The following is a 16,984-nucleotide window of genomic DNA, read 5'->3' as shown; positions in this document are numbered from 1 at the left end:
AAGCTAAACGGCAGCAAGACAGAGGTCCTGGTTGTGGGTACTACATCTCCCCATTTGTTCTACCGCTGAATTTTGGCTGACTGGCCTTGGCCCCCTTCCTGTGCTGGTCCAGTCGGTCAGGAATTTGGGGGTGAAAATCTCTCTTCTCTTGCCTTGGATGACCAGGTGGCTGCGGTGTGCAAGGCTGGTCACTTCAAGTTTCGTATTTTGTGGAAGGTGCTACCCTTTATCCCCGTTGAATGTCAGGTCCCAGTGGTAGCTGCTCTGGTCCTGAGCACTCTTGACTATTGAAACTCTCTTTATCTGGCTCAACCGTGCTACCTGATTACTAGGCTCCAACTACTGCAGAATGTGGCTGCCAGATCCATATTTTGCCCCCCTTTTTAGATCTCCCATGTCTTCTATGGTAAAGAAATTGCACTGGCTCCCTGTTGTAAACCGGATTCTCTTGAAATCCACGTGCATTGTGCACGGCGCTTTCTATGGTATGGGAGCTGAGTATTTGCAGGCCAAGTTTGTACATTATTTGCCAATCTGCTCCCTGAGATCCCATTCTTTTCTCCTTGTAGTAGTTCCTCGATGCAGGTTGTCGCAAAGGGGGTAGGGGGATGTGCAAGGGCAATCCTTTTCTGTGGTGGCTGCAAATGCTTGGAATGATCTCCCGATGGCCCTACAAGGAACTGTGGACTATTTTACCTTCCACAGATTACTGAAAACTATGTTGTTTTAGATATGGTGAATCTGTCACACAACATTTTCTCACTCAAGCGTCAGTGCCAAGATGCCCCCGGGCATACGTGCGCTTCATCAAGTTCACTTAACGTAACAAGTCCATGGTCGGGTTACAGACCGATCCTATCTTCATGCCTTCGGTGCCTTGTTTTTTCCATCTTAATGTACCCTTGGTCCTGCCTGTCTTCTTTGCCTCGCCCTCTACTCCTGCGGAACGCTAGCTGCATTAGTTGGTAGCCATGAGGGTCTTAAAGTATTATGTTGCGTGTACCAGACAATGCTGCAAGTCCTCACAGTTGTTCGTGACTTTTGGTCCCACGGCTGTGGTTACAGGGCTGTCCAAGCCCTCCTCCTGCTGGCTGTCAGCCTGTATTTCCTACTGTCACTGCATCGCTAACAGGCCGCTTACTGCTCATCCTAAGGGAAACTCCACGAGGGCCCTTTCTTCTATTACTCCCATCATCTCCGGTGTCCCGCCATTGGTTATTTTCAGGAAGGTCACGTGGAGGTTTGTCCACACCTTCACGAATTTCTACTGCTTCGGCAGGTACTCCACAAAGGAGTCCTGGGCCGGCCAAGCAGTGCTTTGCAATCTGTTCAAGTGAGGAGTTTATTTTCCTGAATATTCAAACAGCATGTAAATATATTCAAGATATCAATGCTGGAGCACAGGAGTTACAGGTAAGTAACGTATTCCTTCATGAATGCTTGTCCACCCACTCTACTCCTAAGAATAGACATTGACTGCTCAACAACAGCTAACTGTAACCTGGTACACTTATCACTAAGGTGAAAGAAACCCTACTGGAGCCTAACTGAACCTTGCCATCCTTTAAGCCCCAGACTAATATCTTGCAATCGGTCGGTCTACCCAATTTTGATTGACAAAATCCATGAATATGTTAGCTTAAATGGCTTTTATTTCTTACAGAATCTGAGAATTCATCTCATTCGCTGCCTTTTTTAAAAAATGTTTACTGGGTTTTAGGTGCCAACATCATAGCTGTCATAATTGGAACTAATTTGTGTATGATGTTAGAGGATGGTAAAAATGTGCAGGACTCAAGTCTCGTCACACTGTCTGTCATTGAGTCCTATGGGGCATTGTGATGTGTATTTTAGATTTCCTGTTTGAGCCACTTGATTATTTCTCTAGTAAAGCCTGTGCGTATGCTTTTTTTTTTTTTTTAGAGGGTAGGGTAACCAGTGTTTTGGTGGGATTAAGGTTTTTTGATTTTTGTAATAGTTGCAAGTAGGTGAGGAGTGGCTTTTGTCTAAATTGCCCTTCATATGGACTTTTTGCAGTTTGGGTGTAATATGTATAGTATTGCAGTTATTGGAGTGTGACAAAACACTTTCTTTATAAATATATTTTACTGTGGACTTTTCTTTTTGTATGCAATCCACCTGATTTTGGCCCTCATGCTAAGAATAGTTAAAGCTCTGCAAGATCAAGGTTGCTTCTGGGAATGTATTTTATTGCAGGAATACATTTCCTGGTGCCATAAGATTTGCGCTTGTCTTCTGGACATGATGAAAAGATTTGCTCCGGAGGTTTGACCAGCTCAACAAAAACATTTTAATTTATGTTGCCACTATTACTAGCATTGGTTCTAAATGTGCTCCTGTTTATATCGACATACATACTTTTATTTTGCAGGAACTTATAGTTAAAATGTGGTTATTCCACCAGGAAAAAGCCAAATTCTGACAGTCGCTCTTGGGAATGTCTGTATTGAGATTTCCCCTATGACATTAAAAGAAAACCAACAACTTCCAACACCTCTCAACCATCTTCACATTGTTTATATGCTGAGCTTCCTAGTACGTCAATAAAATACGTTGTAGCTTCACTGAATTAATTGCAACCTCTCTGATAGGTCGCATGATAGGCAAGTGAATCTACAACAGGTATGAAGCAAAAAAATGATTGTGCCAGTGCTGTTTCTCTTTTGCAGCGTCAATACGTTGTAATGTTGCACAGGGTACCAATTGGGGTTTGATGTTGGAGCTGCTTTTGTAATTTCTGATGTTTATATAGGGCCAAGCTGTTTATAGTATCTATTTTCTTATTTTCCAAGGACTCATCTGCGTAGAAAATTCTAACTGAGCTACCCCTTATCCTTCAAGTAGCTGGATTACATTTGTGTTTTGATCTTTTTTACAACGCTATGGTATTAACACATACGAATGTTTTGATTTTCTCTCTAGGTTGCTAGCAGCCGAGCAGGGAAACTTTTCCCATCGTGTCAAGAAAACGATGAGTCGGACACTGCTAAAGCAGTTGAAATCCAGAACAAGCATATGATCGAGTGGGCACTTGGTGGGTTCCAGCCCTCTGGGCCAAGTGGCTTAGAGCCTCCAGAAGGTAAGAACACTCAAATGTAAAGGCTGTAGAAAATAATCCCTTCGAAGAAGTTATCAAATATGAAGGAATGTGCTAGCAATTTAAACCAATGAAAGAAACAACACTTGCAAACTAAATACCTTTTTATTTCTTCATCATGGGATCTTTATCTTTAATCATGAACATCTCATCACGTTAGACTGGGTACAATTTCTTGGAAATAAAGCAAATTCAAATTTTAAGACTTTATTCATGTGTTCTTTCTTTTCTCTTTAAACATACTGCATAAATAAAAGGAGAAAAATGAGCAGCACACTGTTACTGTCTGCTTTCGTTGATGGGATTTGAAATGAGGAACGTTTCTTGTGAATACCATTTTCTGCCTACTCTGGTCCTTTTTGTAACATGTTTGCTTGCTCAGTTGTATGTGTGCTCAGATGCAGTAGTAAGTGAGCAAAAAAGGAATAGTTGAATAAGTGCATGATTGATTAATCTGCTTGTCTGAATCCCAATATATTGCAGACTGCAAAATTTGATAGGATGTGCCTCGGTACGCATTGAAAATCAGAGCAGAGAGATTGTAAGCTTCCCTTGGGTTCCTTGGTTACATTGCTATATCTGAATCTTCAGGATCTGCTGTAAGGGACAATCCCCAAAAAACGTTAAGTGGTGAAAACTCACTGTGCTCTTCCCATGGACTCCGAGGACCATTCTCAGAAGGGAAAAGAAAGTTAAGAGAGCACGGAACGAGTTCATGTACAATGAAGTAGTTGCCTGGCCACGTTGTTCCTGAATGTCTGTAAACAAATTATTAATAAAGAAGTCAGAAACCTTAACTGCTAACCCAAGCAGCGTGGTTCTTAGATGAAACGTTAGAGGGGTTTTCTGAATACCAATGGTGTGGGGGTCCGAGAGACCAACTATTCGTAACGTGCAGGGCTATGCTTTAGCTTAGGCCAAACTCTCACTGGTGAACATGATTGAGCATCAAGGATTTGCTCTGAAGAGGAAGCTTGTGTGTAAAATACAGATCACATGCACACAGAATGCCAAGAAAAGGATTCTCCATGCTGCAATGTACTGCATATAAGTAATTTTTTGTTATTATAATAATTATATAACTGTCAAGCTAACTAAAACCAAAGTACTCTAGACCGAGGTGCAGTGGGCTGACATAATCAACCTGCCTGAGGAGTCGGCCGGTTAGGGAACTCAGAATTACAATGACAAAACTCCTTGCTTGTCTTTCATTGCTGTTCCTGTAGTTGGGTTGTGCGGTAGGTCCTTTCTTTTTTCACTGCCCTCTTCCTTGGAAACCGGAATTCGATATGAACCGAGCTGTAGCTTGCGAAGGCTGCAACTGTTGCGTTTGCTACGCCATTCATTTTGCTCATTGTTTTCCTTCTGTGTCTCAGGTTTCTCATGAAAGCGCTCTGTGGCCAACAGTACCTCAGTCAAATTCTTTCCTTCCCAACGAATAAGTACAGATTTAATTTCCTTAGCCACTTTCGATTGCATACCCATATTGACTTATGGAGTAGTGGCAGTGGAATTTGGGATCCGAGTATTGATCAAAACACTGCTTTTATCATTGGAGAAAATCTGCTGGTTATTCACCCTGCTTCTGTTTGCATGAATATATCTTGGCCATGTCTGTTTTCTTGGGATAGATGTGAAAAAAAATGACTGTACAAGTCTGTCAGTGAACATTTGAAGATCTTGGGTTGTTGGCTCTTTTGCTGACTGTTAGGAACGATTTCTCTTTCCTGCACCTTTTCTTCCATTTTAATGGACCCCAAAACCTTTTGCTTTTATTTTTGATCCTGACCTGTACTTTTCACAGTGCAGTGAAGCCTTAAGCTTGGATAATTAAAAAGGCATTGGGGTCTGTGAGAAATGCCATGGCATGTCAAACATGACCCCTCTGGTTAAACATGGTTTAGAGTGGGGAAATCCAAACTATCTGATCATATCAAATATGAAAGAGTTTGGATCTTAGCGAGGTGAAATGGGCTTCTAGTAAGGCCAGGGAATAAAATTAAGAGCCATGGGTTCTGCACCCATGCTGGTTGCTTTTGTCTTTATTTGTTTGGGAGATGCAGTTTATATAGGCAGGTCTTTTGTTTTCTGCACATGATGAGTTTGGTGGGCGTACACAAATTATGGATCAAGTGTTTCAGAATCTAGTGCGCTGGCCGAATAAATTCCTCAGGGTTTACAATCTCTTAACAAATCTTCTAGAGTCATATGACCAGAATGTAAGTGGAGGGTAGGAGATTTATCCAGCAAAGTACCTAAATCTTTGGTGGAACATAGTCCCGCTACTGTTACAGGTCAGTGACCTTCTCTGTGCCCTGGAGATGATTGTACATTCTTTGACTGTTACCAAGCTTAGTTTGATTATTTTAAAGATGTTATCTGTTTACAGTTGATTCCATGCCATCAGGATTTGATTTGTTTGTTCTTGATCGTCTCACATTTTTCCTGTTTTCAGAGGAACGTGACCCCTACAAAGAGGTTTACACTGAAATCTGGGTTGAACCAGAAGCTGCCACTTATGCCCCACCCCCACCAGCCAAAAAACCCAGGAAAAGCACAGAGAAACCGAAAGTCAAGGAGATCATAGATGAGCGCACTAGAGGTATGCAGCACGTCAGCAAGAATACTGGGGATGGACATCCACAGTGGTTTCTTGCAAATATGTTATCTTGTTGTACACAAATAAAATGGTTCCATTTCAAATACCCATATATAAATCTCGATTTCATGACATAAGTGCTTAAGGAATACTTTTAGCTGTTTTGAGATTTTAAATACCGTTTTGAAAAATGTTTCTTTGTGATATGATAGTTTATATAGCGCCTATACACAATGTGTTTCAAAGCCCTTCACGGCAAAGGAGGGAACAAGGGAAAATACAAAGACATTCTTACACGGGCATGAACAATAAGAATGTGAAATAACTATTGTACTCAGCCTGGCAACATTTCAGATAGTACAAAGCTCATACAACCTGTTGTTGCCAATTGGCAACCCCTATGCACTTGGATGGGGTCGGCTGACCTAATTTACTTGGGTTACTTAAAATACATGTGTGTCATTTAGTGTATTCACATCCAGGCAATATTGTCCATTGCACAGATCAAAGTAACAATACCACTAATCTCCACAAGGCTTAAAATAATTTTTACTCTAATTCAAACAACATTTTTAAACATAACTTTCAGCATCGATGGTTCATTGTCACCATCCATAATTGCAGTAATATTTTCACAGCAATACATTTTTAAAGCAATACATTCCCACAATACAATGCTAATACAATTTTCGTTTTTATGAAACAACCAGATTAATTTCTCTTGATTCAGTGGTGAAACAATGTGTGGTTTTGATCAGAGTTCAATCATTCATCATTTAGCAGAAGCGTTTCGGATAGATCATCCATCATCAGGGCTTGTTCAACATTAACTTATCAGTGATACACTAGTTCACATACTTCTGTATTTCTGAAATTAATAATAATGTATGTTTTAGTATTGGTAATGTCGGTAACACTATCCCTATCGTGACGTGTGTAGTACCCAAAATCCCTCACGTGCCGAGGACCCTCAGATTGTTTTTTTCCGCCCAGATAACTGGTTGCCCTATAGTGGAGCTCCTTCTAGAGACATTGTTTATCTTTACCAAATTGTTGGTTTATTCCCTGTTAAGTCACTTTGCCCAACATCTACGGCTGTGGTTTTCGGCACCTAAGATCCGGCGGCCCGATTTTCCACGTGGTCGGGCCCTCTGGCCGACCTATACAGTAGGGAGAGTGGGGTCGGGGTGGTCATATTGTTTAGTATGTCTTTCCTCCTTTCCCCTCTCGGTCTGGTCATCCTTCCCTTTTGCTATGGAAAGGACTCCTTTTAGATTCTGCCCTAAGTGTAGGGTCAGATATCCTTGGAAGGACGAACACAGGATGTGTAACGCCTGTCTCCCCCTTGAGCACGGCGAGAAGCGGTGTGCGGCGTGCAAAGTCCTTCGGCCTAAAACCCTTAAGGAGCGCCGTGTAAAGCGGTGGGCCGCGTACGGTATGTCACGCGTGGAGCCTCCCTCTCTCACCCACCGCCACGCCAGCCGAAAGTGACGGGGGTACTTCGGATGACCAAACGTCCAACGCGGATGTTATAGACCTTGAGGCGGACACTTCTAGGTCTGCCACGCCCATCCCTGACCCTTCCAGGCTGGACTCTAGTCTCGCTACAGGGACCACACCCAGCGACAGGGGCGTACAAGCACATCGCACCAAACACACAACCCCTACGCCAATTTCGACACCTTTGTCGAAAAAGGCAAAACCGCCAGCGGGGCCGTCCAAAACTTCACTGGTTCCCTCGGATCGTTCAGATCCAAAGCCTTCCCCGCATGCGCAGCAGCGTATTGCGACTGGGCAATCAAAACAAACCAAGGGCGCTACTCTTAAACCCACACGCGTTGAAGTTCGGGAGCCCGACGATTCGACAATCTCCAAGGCCTCAGTAGGCCCGAAAACTACGGCTAGGCCTCTACCCGGAAAACCGACCGCTAGGCCTCCCGGTGCTGCGGACAGTTTTTCTACTGCCGACAAATCATTGGAGACTTTGTCCTCTGATGATTCGGCGACTATCTAGAGTAGCATCGGAAGAATCGCAGCGGCGGTGGTCTTACTCCAGTTCCGCCTAAAGTTATGGACCAAGCCGCGGAAAAGATTTCGACTGATTTGACCCTCGATTCCGATGAGACTTAAGTAGATAGTCAAGAGCCCCTCTCCGCCACCTTGAGAGGTTCCTCGCGTCACCACAGTACGGAGAACGTAGTTTCTTCTTGTGTAGGCCCGTTTGGGTCCTCTAAGTGCACCACGGAAAGATTTGAGGTTTACATGGATCGGTTGGAGCAGTTTATTGGTTCCTTTGGTCATCCTCCCCCGAAAAGGGCTCGGGTAGGCCCTAACCCCCAAATTCAAGAAGTTCAGTCTCACGATTTTCAACAAGAAGACGTGGTCCATATGGACACACATAGAGACATCTATAATGAAGAAGAAGAAGCTTCTTTTCTCAAACTACGAGGAAGATCAACAGGATACGACAGACAACTGGGAGGAAACCCAGCAGGAAGTTCAGGACCCTTGGACACAGCATGATCAGGACACTGATATTTTGTGCCTAGACTCTCCTCCGTCCACCCCGGCTCGTCAGGCCTCCGCTGTGGATGACCAAATGGCTTTTAACTCAATGTTTAAAAAAAGCAGCTGAATACTTCAAAATTGCCACTCTGTTAAGAGACAGGTAGCTCCCTCATTGGTCACACCTGCTCAGACGAGGGCTGTGAACCCAAGAGTCGAAAAATTGCTTCGGCCTTCTCCTACCGACCCTCTATATATCAAAGGGCACGCCATCCCAGACTCACTGGTAGTGAATACCACTCGAAAGAGGGCAGGGGTACCCCTTGCCACGGGTGAATCACCACCGGACAAGGAGTCTAAAACGTGTCACGTCAGCAGCTTCATACACCATTCGGGTTGCTTATAATACTACGTTATTAGCAAGTTATGCTGATGCCCAATGGAACTTACTCCAAGAAGGCCTCCAGGAGGTTCCTGAACCCGCCAGAACAAAGCTTCTCGCCATTATTTCGGAGGGAAGACTGGTTAACCAGAATGTGGTGAAGAACACCCTGGACACAGCAGAAACAGCAGGCAGGTCTCTTGCACAAGGTACTCTTATGAAAAGACACGCATGGCTGCGTACATCGGGCTTCAGGCCTGAGACTCAGGCCTCCCTCATTAATAAACCCATTGAGGAGACTAACCTCTTTGGGAAAGCAGTGGATGAAGCGTTGGAGACAGCCAAGAAGGAGCATGAGACTAAGGTCCTTGCACCAAATTACACAGAAACCCTCCTTCCAGAGTGGGTAATAATTCTCGGCGTTCCTTTCGAGGGCAATCCCATGCTGGTCAAAACAACTACGGCACGGGTAACTTCAACACAAATCAAACATCTGGAAGCCCTACCCCCCAAGAGGTCAGAAACGCGACAAAGGTAGAGGCTGAGGCCCAAATTCCAGAGGAGCCACAGCCTCTGGTCAGAAATGACCACCAAGTCCAGGTCCACTCCCATGTCACCCCGGTCGGGGGGTGATTAACATCTTTCTTCAAGGCATGGGAGGGGATAACTTACCGACCAGTGGGTCTTAAAGACGGTCGCCCACGGTTATTGCGTGGAATTCGCCCGACATCCACAGTTCAGACCGCCACGCTCACAGTGCCTTTCACCGGACCATCTGGAGATCCTGATCCAAGAGGTGGAAGCACTGCTGGGAAAGGATGCCATAGAAGCCGTCCCTATTCTTCAGGTAAACAAGGGTATCTATTCATTGTACTTCCTTGTACCCAAAAAGGATCTCACCATGTGTCCTGTTCTGGATCTGCGCCCAGCGAACAAGTTTATAAAGCCCTAGAAGTTTTGCATGGTAACACTGCAGGAGGTGATCCCCATTGCTGAAACAAGGGGACTTCATGGCAACATTGGACTTGAAAGATGCATACTTTCATATTTCAATGTTGCCAGCGCACAGAAAATACCTAAGGTTCATGATCCAGGACAAACACTACCAATTCAAGGTACTCTCCTTTGGCATTGCATCGGCGCCAAGGGTGTTTACCAAAGTCCTGGCAGTGGCAGCAGCACACCTGCGCAGACTATCAGTCCCAGTTTACCCTTACCTCGACGACTGGCTCATCACGGGGGACTCGTTCGACGCTTGTTTTTCGAACACCCAAAAAACAGTAGATCTCCTCTTCAGCCTGGGTTCTTCAATAAACGAAAAGAAATCCAGCTTAGTCCCCAGCCAAGTAAAACAATTTCTGGGAGTGCTTATTCGGATGGAAGTCTGTCTCGTCTTGCCCTCCAGCGAGAGGGTTCAGAACATGCTCTCTGATTCCTCAATATGTAGCCAGTCAGGAGGTGACGGTACGCAAGGCTATGCGTTTGCTAGGGATGATGGCGTCATGTATATACTTGGTTCCCCATGCGCGGCTGCGCATGCGTCACATGCAGGTGTGGCTCAACAGCCAGTGGTGTCGGGCCAGCGGACAATGGGAAGATATGTTAGTTGTCTCGCCAGCCCTCGTTCTCTCTCTGCAGTGGTGGTCAAGAGAAAACCTCTTGATGGGGAAGACCTTCACCACCCCTGCAGTGGAAGCCACTCTCACGACAGACGCATCTCTCATGGGGTGGGGAGCTCACCTGCTTTAGCAGACAGCACACGGAGAGTGGTCCCCTCAAGTAGCATCCAACCATCTAAACTTACTTTAGCGATTAGCGGTATTCAAAGTATTGAAAGCCTTTCTGGTACAACTGCAAGGGAAGACAGTACTGATCCTAACCGACAGCACTACAGCAATGTATTACCTCAACAAACAGGGGGGCACTCACTCTCCAGGGCTATCCAAGCTGTCCCAAAACATTTGGATACGGGCTCTCAAACACAAGATGTTTTTGTTGTCCCAACATGTTCCAGAGGAACTCAATCTTCTGGCAGACGTACTCAGCAGAGATTTTCCTCTGCCAGAAGAATACGAATGGCGATTACACAAAGACATTGTGTCCAACGTCTTCGCAGAATGGGGTTACCCAGACATCGACCTATTCGCTACTTAGGAGAACGCCCAATGCCAAGACTACGCCTCCAGGTACCCCCAGAACCGATCCAAGGGGAATGGTCTCTGGATACCTTGGTCGGGGAAATTTGTCTACGCTTCCAGACTCCCCTTCTCAACAAGATAGTGCACAAGATGCACCAGGAACCAGTTACCATGATACTGGTGGCCCCCATGTGGGCCCGCCAACCCTGGTTCTCTCACCTGATGGAAATGCCCCTCTCCCCACCAGTCAAGCTGCCCTGCCCGTACAACATGTTGTCTCGGGACAGGCGGGAGACCCTGCACCTATGCCCACAAACTCTGAACCTGGCAGCCTGGCTCCTGAGATCATAGTTTGGACACCTGCAACTCCCCCAGAGATGCATGGACATACTCAGGGAAGCGAGAAAGCCTAATACACGTTATTGCTATGCCAGCAAATGGAAACGTTTTGTCATCTGGTGCAATTCCAAGGGCGTCATTCCCATCGATTGCTCACCCTCACACATTGTGTTGTATCTATCCCGCCTGTTGGACTCTAGGCTAGTCTTCACTTCCCCAAAGGTTCATCTGGCTGCTCTGTCAGCCTACACCACATAACAACAAAGAGTATTGTGGTGGAAAATACCAGTAATTAAAGCCTTTATGGAAGGGGTTAAGAGGATTTATCCTCCCATCTCTCACCCAGCCCCTGGATGGGATCTGAATGTGGTTTTGACCAGGCTCCTGGGAGCTCCTTTCGAGCATATGCACAAAGCAAGTCTGAAAGACCTGACTTATAAAACAGCCTTCCTAGTGGCTATCACTTCTATCAGAAGGGTTAGCGAACTACAGGCGCTTTCTGTTTTAGAACCCTTTGTTACAGTCCACAGAGATAAGGTAGTTCTGCGCACACATCCCAGGTTTGCGCCGAAATTCATTTCGAAGTTCGATGTGAACCAGTCAATTGAACTACCCACTTTCTTCCAGAACCCTACTAACATGGCTGAAAGAAGCCTACACACATTAGACGTGCGCAGGGCAGTCATGTTTTACCTGGAAAGAACTAAACCACTAAGGAAGTCTAAACAATTCTTTGTTTCAGTGGCAGCTGGTCGAGAAGGGGATTCTGTCTCTAAATCGACTATCTCAAGGTGGATTGTCAAATGCATCACACTGTTACACTCTTGTGAAGAGAGAACTGCCCTTCAAGGCTAGAGCACATTCTACTCGAGGCACTGGGGCATCCATAGCATTCATTGCAAATGTTCCTCTTGAGTCCATTTGCAAAGCGGCAACCTGGAGTTCTGTACACACCTTTACAAAACACTATTGCCTAGACACTCATTCTAGGTCTGATTCTCAGGTGGGACAAGCAGCACTAAGACATATTTTCTCTACTGTTCCTTCTCACAACCCACCTCCAGCTCCGGGTACTGCTCGCTAGTCTATGCACAGCATATGATTCTTAGCAGATTAACAAGCATCAGAAGACTTGCATTACTCACCGTAATAGCATTTCTGATGATTGTATCTGCTTAGATTCACATGCGCCCTCCCTACCCTGCCTTTTAGGTACTACACACCTCACGATAGGGATAGTGTTAGACACGCCTATGCCGATGTTCCCTTTCGGTCCCCGAAATACAAGATGCAATACGCTGCGGTTACCACTGGATGTCGGACCATATGCACAGCATGTGAATGTAAGCAGATATAATCATCAGAAATGCTATTACGGTGAGTAATACATGTCATATTTGTCTCACCATAGGTGATGTCCTAGGTGACATGAAAAGCGTCTCATCAGTGTCTGGGACATACACTGAATTAATAACTTTACAATCCTGCTAATTCGTTAACATTAAAACCCACTCCCGTGATTGTATGGGTATTTAATCTAGGGTGTCCATCGACCCACCCCATGTGTTATACCTCGACGGAGTGTCACTAGAGATTCAGCAACGTATATATCCCCCGAGCCAAGAATTCAAGCCCCAATTTTTGCATTAGTGTGTGCCAATCGCAGCATTTTTAAAGCTCGGTTATTCAATATTGTGAGGAATGAAGAAAGTTGGTTACAAAACCACCAGAGCTACAAGTCATAGTTTCATTGACGTTTGAACCAAAAAGGTTAGTTAAGTTGGTATTTCTCGAAGTAACCTAGATTGGTGAACATCACATTACCAATACTAAAACATATATTATTATACATTTCAGAAATCTAGAAGAACTTGAACTAGCATATCAGTGATAAGTTAATGTTGAGCAAGCCCTGATGATGGATGATATATCCGAAACCTAAATGTTGAATGATTGAACTCTGATCAAAACCACATATTGTTTAACCACTGTATCAAGGAGAAAGAATCCGGTTCTTTCATAAACGAAAATTGTATTAGCATTGTACTGTGGGAATGTATTGCTTTGAAAATGTATTGCTGTGAAAATAATATTACTGTAATTTTGGATGGTGACATTGAACCATCAATGCTGATTATGTTTAAAGATTTTGTTTGAATTTGAGTAAAAATTATTTTAAGACTTGTGGAGATTAGTGGTATTGTTACTTTGATCGGTGCAATGGACAATATCTCCTTGGTGTAAATACACCAAAGGACACATATGTATTTTAAGTAACCCAAGTAAATTAGGTCAGCCGACCCCATCAGAGTGCCTAGGGGTTGCCTATTGGCAACAACAGGTTGTATGGGTTTTGTTCTATTATGGTCTCAGATGATACACCATTGCACCAGAAGTTATAGAATGTCATTCCTAAATGCATCAACTTTACTAAATTCAATAGACATATTCATCCCTATCGAGAATAACACACTGGAGTGCCCCTCCACGTATTATTACGTTACTTTTTCTTTTGACATTTTAGATAGTGCAAGAGCTAAGACACAGATAAGGAAGGGGCGGGGTGAGTGGGAAGGAAAAGCGAAACATACAGGCGACTACTGTACTAGGCTTGATGACATTTCTGGTATAGGCGGAGATTAACAAAAGGTGAGGGAAAAGGGGGGCAGAAAGGAGGAAGAGGAACAAAACAAGCGACTATCGTATTAGGCCTGACGACATTTCAGATAGTGATAGTGATGATGGGGGCGGGGGAGGAGGAAAACAATTTAGGTGTGGCGCCGGAGACAAAACAAGGTTGATATCAAAGTAGGTCCAAGGACAATTCTGATAGAGTAAGTGCATAGATAAAAGGTAAGGGGAGCAGAGGAGGAGAGAGGGAGAAGGGAGAAATAGGGAGAAGGGAGGAAAAAAAAGGGAGAGGAGTGAATAGATAATAGAAACAGTGAAAAGGAGAGGCGAAGCAAGAGGGGAAAGCGAATACAGTTGCAGAAGTCAGTAATAACACACAACATTGCAAGAGTACAGAAATGCAGTCCAGAATTCAAGATGAGCTGGGTGCAGCAAGATTCAATGCCAACAATGAGTATGAGATGCAGGGGAAGTCCAACATGACAGTTGAGAAATTGTGAAGCACCATGAGTCAATGAGTCCATAAAAAGTCAAATCCAAGCATTGGTCAACAAGACGGTGACGGTGAACACAATGTGTCAAGACAGACTCCTGTAGAGATTAGATGTAGGGGTGGGGGGAGAAGGAGAGAGCTGAAGGGGGTAAGGGAGCAGGGTAGAAAATCAAGCAAAACCAGGCAGCAACAGTATGCGAGAAGAGGGGCACACGGACATGGACAGCACAGGAAGACCAGAGAGGGGGGCCGGGGGCACAGGGACATCACAGGCAAACCAAGGGGGGGCACAAACTAACATGATGGGGGTCCAGGGGGGCACGCACGTACTCGCATAGGCTAAAAGGGGGTGAGGGGTACAAAGGGCACATCACAGGGGACCAGAGAGGGGTGGGGGGTACAAACTGACATCACAGGGGACCAGAGGGGGCTAGGGGGGGTACATACAGACATCAAAGTGGGTCCAGAGGGGGGCAGGGGGGTAGGGGCTACATAAGAAATCACGGGGGACCAGAGGGGAGAATGTGGATCTTAAGCCGCTGTCATGAGTGTGCATTTGTGTATTAGTTCCTCAAGTAGTCGTGTATATGCACAATCTGACCTTTGAAACAGATACATATGTGAGGGAGGAGGTTGAGTGTGAGTTACACAAATGGATAGAGCTGGTTTCCAAAATGAGATCTATAACAGGCTCTTAGCTTAAAGCTCTGTTTCCCCCATTCCTTCGTCGCCTTGCATGTCTGACTTCGGGGGCAAAGAAAGATTTTACGGAGGAAGCCAGGATTTACATATATTTTATTAGTAAGAAAGTGTGGTATGTGACTAATACAAGGAATACGTTCTCTCTCCTGAAAGCGGAGCGCACCTCCTTTGGGACTAGGGAAGTGAGCCTGCTCAGTTTAGCACCTCCTAGGAAATGGGCAAGTGTGATCTCACTGGGCTTGACCTCCTCCCCGCCCCTCTTAGCAGACAGGAGGCCCCTAGATTACAATCCTACCTTTGTTGGTAGCATGGGAGTTAAATGGTTTGACAACTGGAAAGTACCTGTAAGGATGATTATCGTTTGACCCTCTGTGTGACAAGGGTCAACAGAGAATTGTGTTCAGAGCCCTCCCCCTGAGAAGAGGGACAGGCCTGGTTACTCATGAGCAGAGACTTCACCACGCTTGTTAGGACAGTTTTTCTAAAACCATTCAACTGAGGCAGTAAATGACTCCATTCTTAGTATAAGGCTGTACCTGAGATCAGGGTAGCATAGACAGAGCAGCCAGGCTTATCTTAGGAGGGGAGAGAGGGCTGTAGAATCAGTACAAATGAAATTGCAATACAAATGGTCCAAAGGAACACTGAAACACTATATTGTAAAAAATAAATGGTTCATTTAAATACAAGTGGGCCCAGATAAATCTAATATTATCACATTATATATCACCACAATTATAAAAACACAACACTATGCTTCAAGGTACACAGACCAAAGCATATACCTAACAGGAATTCTAGGGACGTCAAAACCAATAGTTACTTTGGTATTATTTTCAGTAGTACCAGGGTTGTGGACCCTATCAGGTGTACTGTGACGCTCAGCAAGAAATCGCATAGTAATATCAACTGGGCAATATCCTTTTCTGATCCAGTGAAACACAGATTCTAGGAACTGTATAAACCTATAACTCTGATTCAGGATAGCAGTTATTCTAGGGGATTTGGACCTTGGGGTGTAATATTCAATTACAGTTGCTTTTCATTTCACAGACTAAGGGAAGCAATAACTCTAACTTAGTTTAGGATAACGCAGTTATACTCAAGGTAAATAAAACCTATACACTTTTTAAAGGAGTTATCAGCAGTAGGTATAAACCTAAGACTGTGTTTGTGTCTGTCTAAAACAGACCAGGGAAAACAAAACCCAGTATTCTACTTTATGAATGACTCAAAGTTATTCTGGGTAGGTGAAACCTAATGCAGACTTATTCTGGACAGGCTTAACAGCAAGTCAGGGGAAGCAAGATCCAGTTTGGGACACTCATACATTTATCCTAACAGGAATAATAAAGTGAAACCAACAGCATTACATTTGGGGAAGCAGCACAACCAATTCACAGGTAAGTAGCTTAACCTTATATAATTTTCAGAATAGTGCAATACACATTCAAGTTAAGTAAGAACTTTTGGAACTGCGTGCACTCAGAGTTACAGTTACCAGACAACTTTGTTTACAAGTAAGTAACTTTTGCACACTTATTCACTTTTCTAGGCAAAAGGCCCACTATTTAGAAGTTGTTCCCTTATTCTTGGAGCACGAGTGTTTTCAGTGGTAGAAGGGGGGTCACTAGGGTCTAGAGTCCAACAGGCAGGTCAGGATAGGTTCATAAGTAGAAAAAGTCAGAGTTCATAAGGAAGACTATTAGAATAAGTAAGTACTTTACTTTAGAGTTAGTTGAGGATCCAGGGGCTTCAGAGAAGACCTTTGGAGGATTCTGCAGGGGCCTGGGTGAACTGGATGAGCGGTTCCAATCACAGAAAACACCCCAAAGCTACAAAGGAATCACAAGAGACTTGAGGTAAGTAAATACCCAAGCCAGCACAGTACCGCAGCACAGAAGATGATTTGCAGCAGGATTTGCAGCAGGAGAACGTCAGGATCTGCAGCCAAAAACCTGGTCGTTGAATTCCTTCATTAAGAAGACCGGACACAGGAAGGACTTTTGCAGCAAAGACAGAATATTGTGCGTCGGATCCTTGTCGTTTGCAAGGTCCAGCACTCTGGTGAGGGGAC

At 44.6% G+C, this 16,984-nt stretch overlaps 1 protein-coding gene across 4 annotated transcripts in view; it reads left to right on the top strand.

Annotated features, from left to right (window-relative positions):
• Positions 1 to 16,984, top strand: part of DNMT3A (DNA methyltransferase 3 alpha) — a 2,439,715-nt gene that overhangs the window by 1,317,099 nt on the left and 1,105,632 nt on the right. For all 4 annotated transcript variants that reach the window (XM_069605556.1, XM_069605557.1, XM_069605559.1 and 1 more), the window contains 2 exons: positions 2,944 to 3,100; positions 5,574 to 5,720. In XM_069605556.1, coding sequence (XP_069461657.1) covers positions 2,944 to 3,100; positions 5,574 to 5,720 — 304 coding nt within the window. The remainder of the gene's footprint in view (positions 1 to 2,943; positions 3,101 to 5,573; positions 5,721 to 16,984) is intronic.

The sequence above is a fragment of the Ambystoma mexicanum genome, chromosome 4p (assembly GCF_040938575.1).
Source record: "Ambystoma mexicanum isolate Mex_15411 chromosome 4p, UKY_AmexF1_1, whole genome shotgun sequence".
NCBI lineage: Eukaryota > Metazoa > Chordata > Amphibia > Caudata > Ambystomatidae > Ambystoma > Ambystoma mexicanum.
Note: the sequence above shows the minus strand (reverse complement) of the source record. Positions and strands in the feature narration are given on the sequence as shown.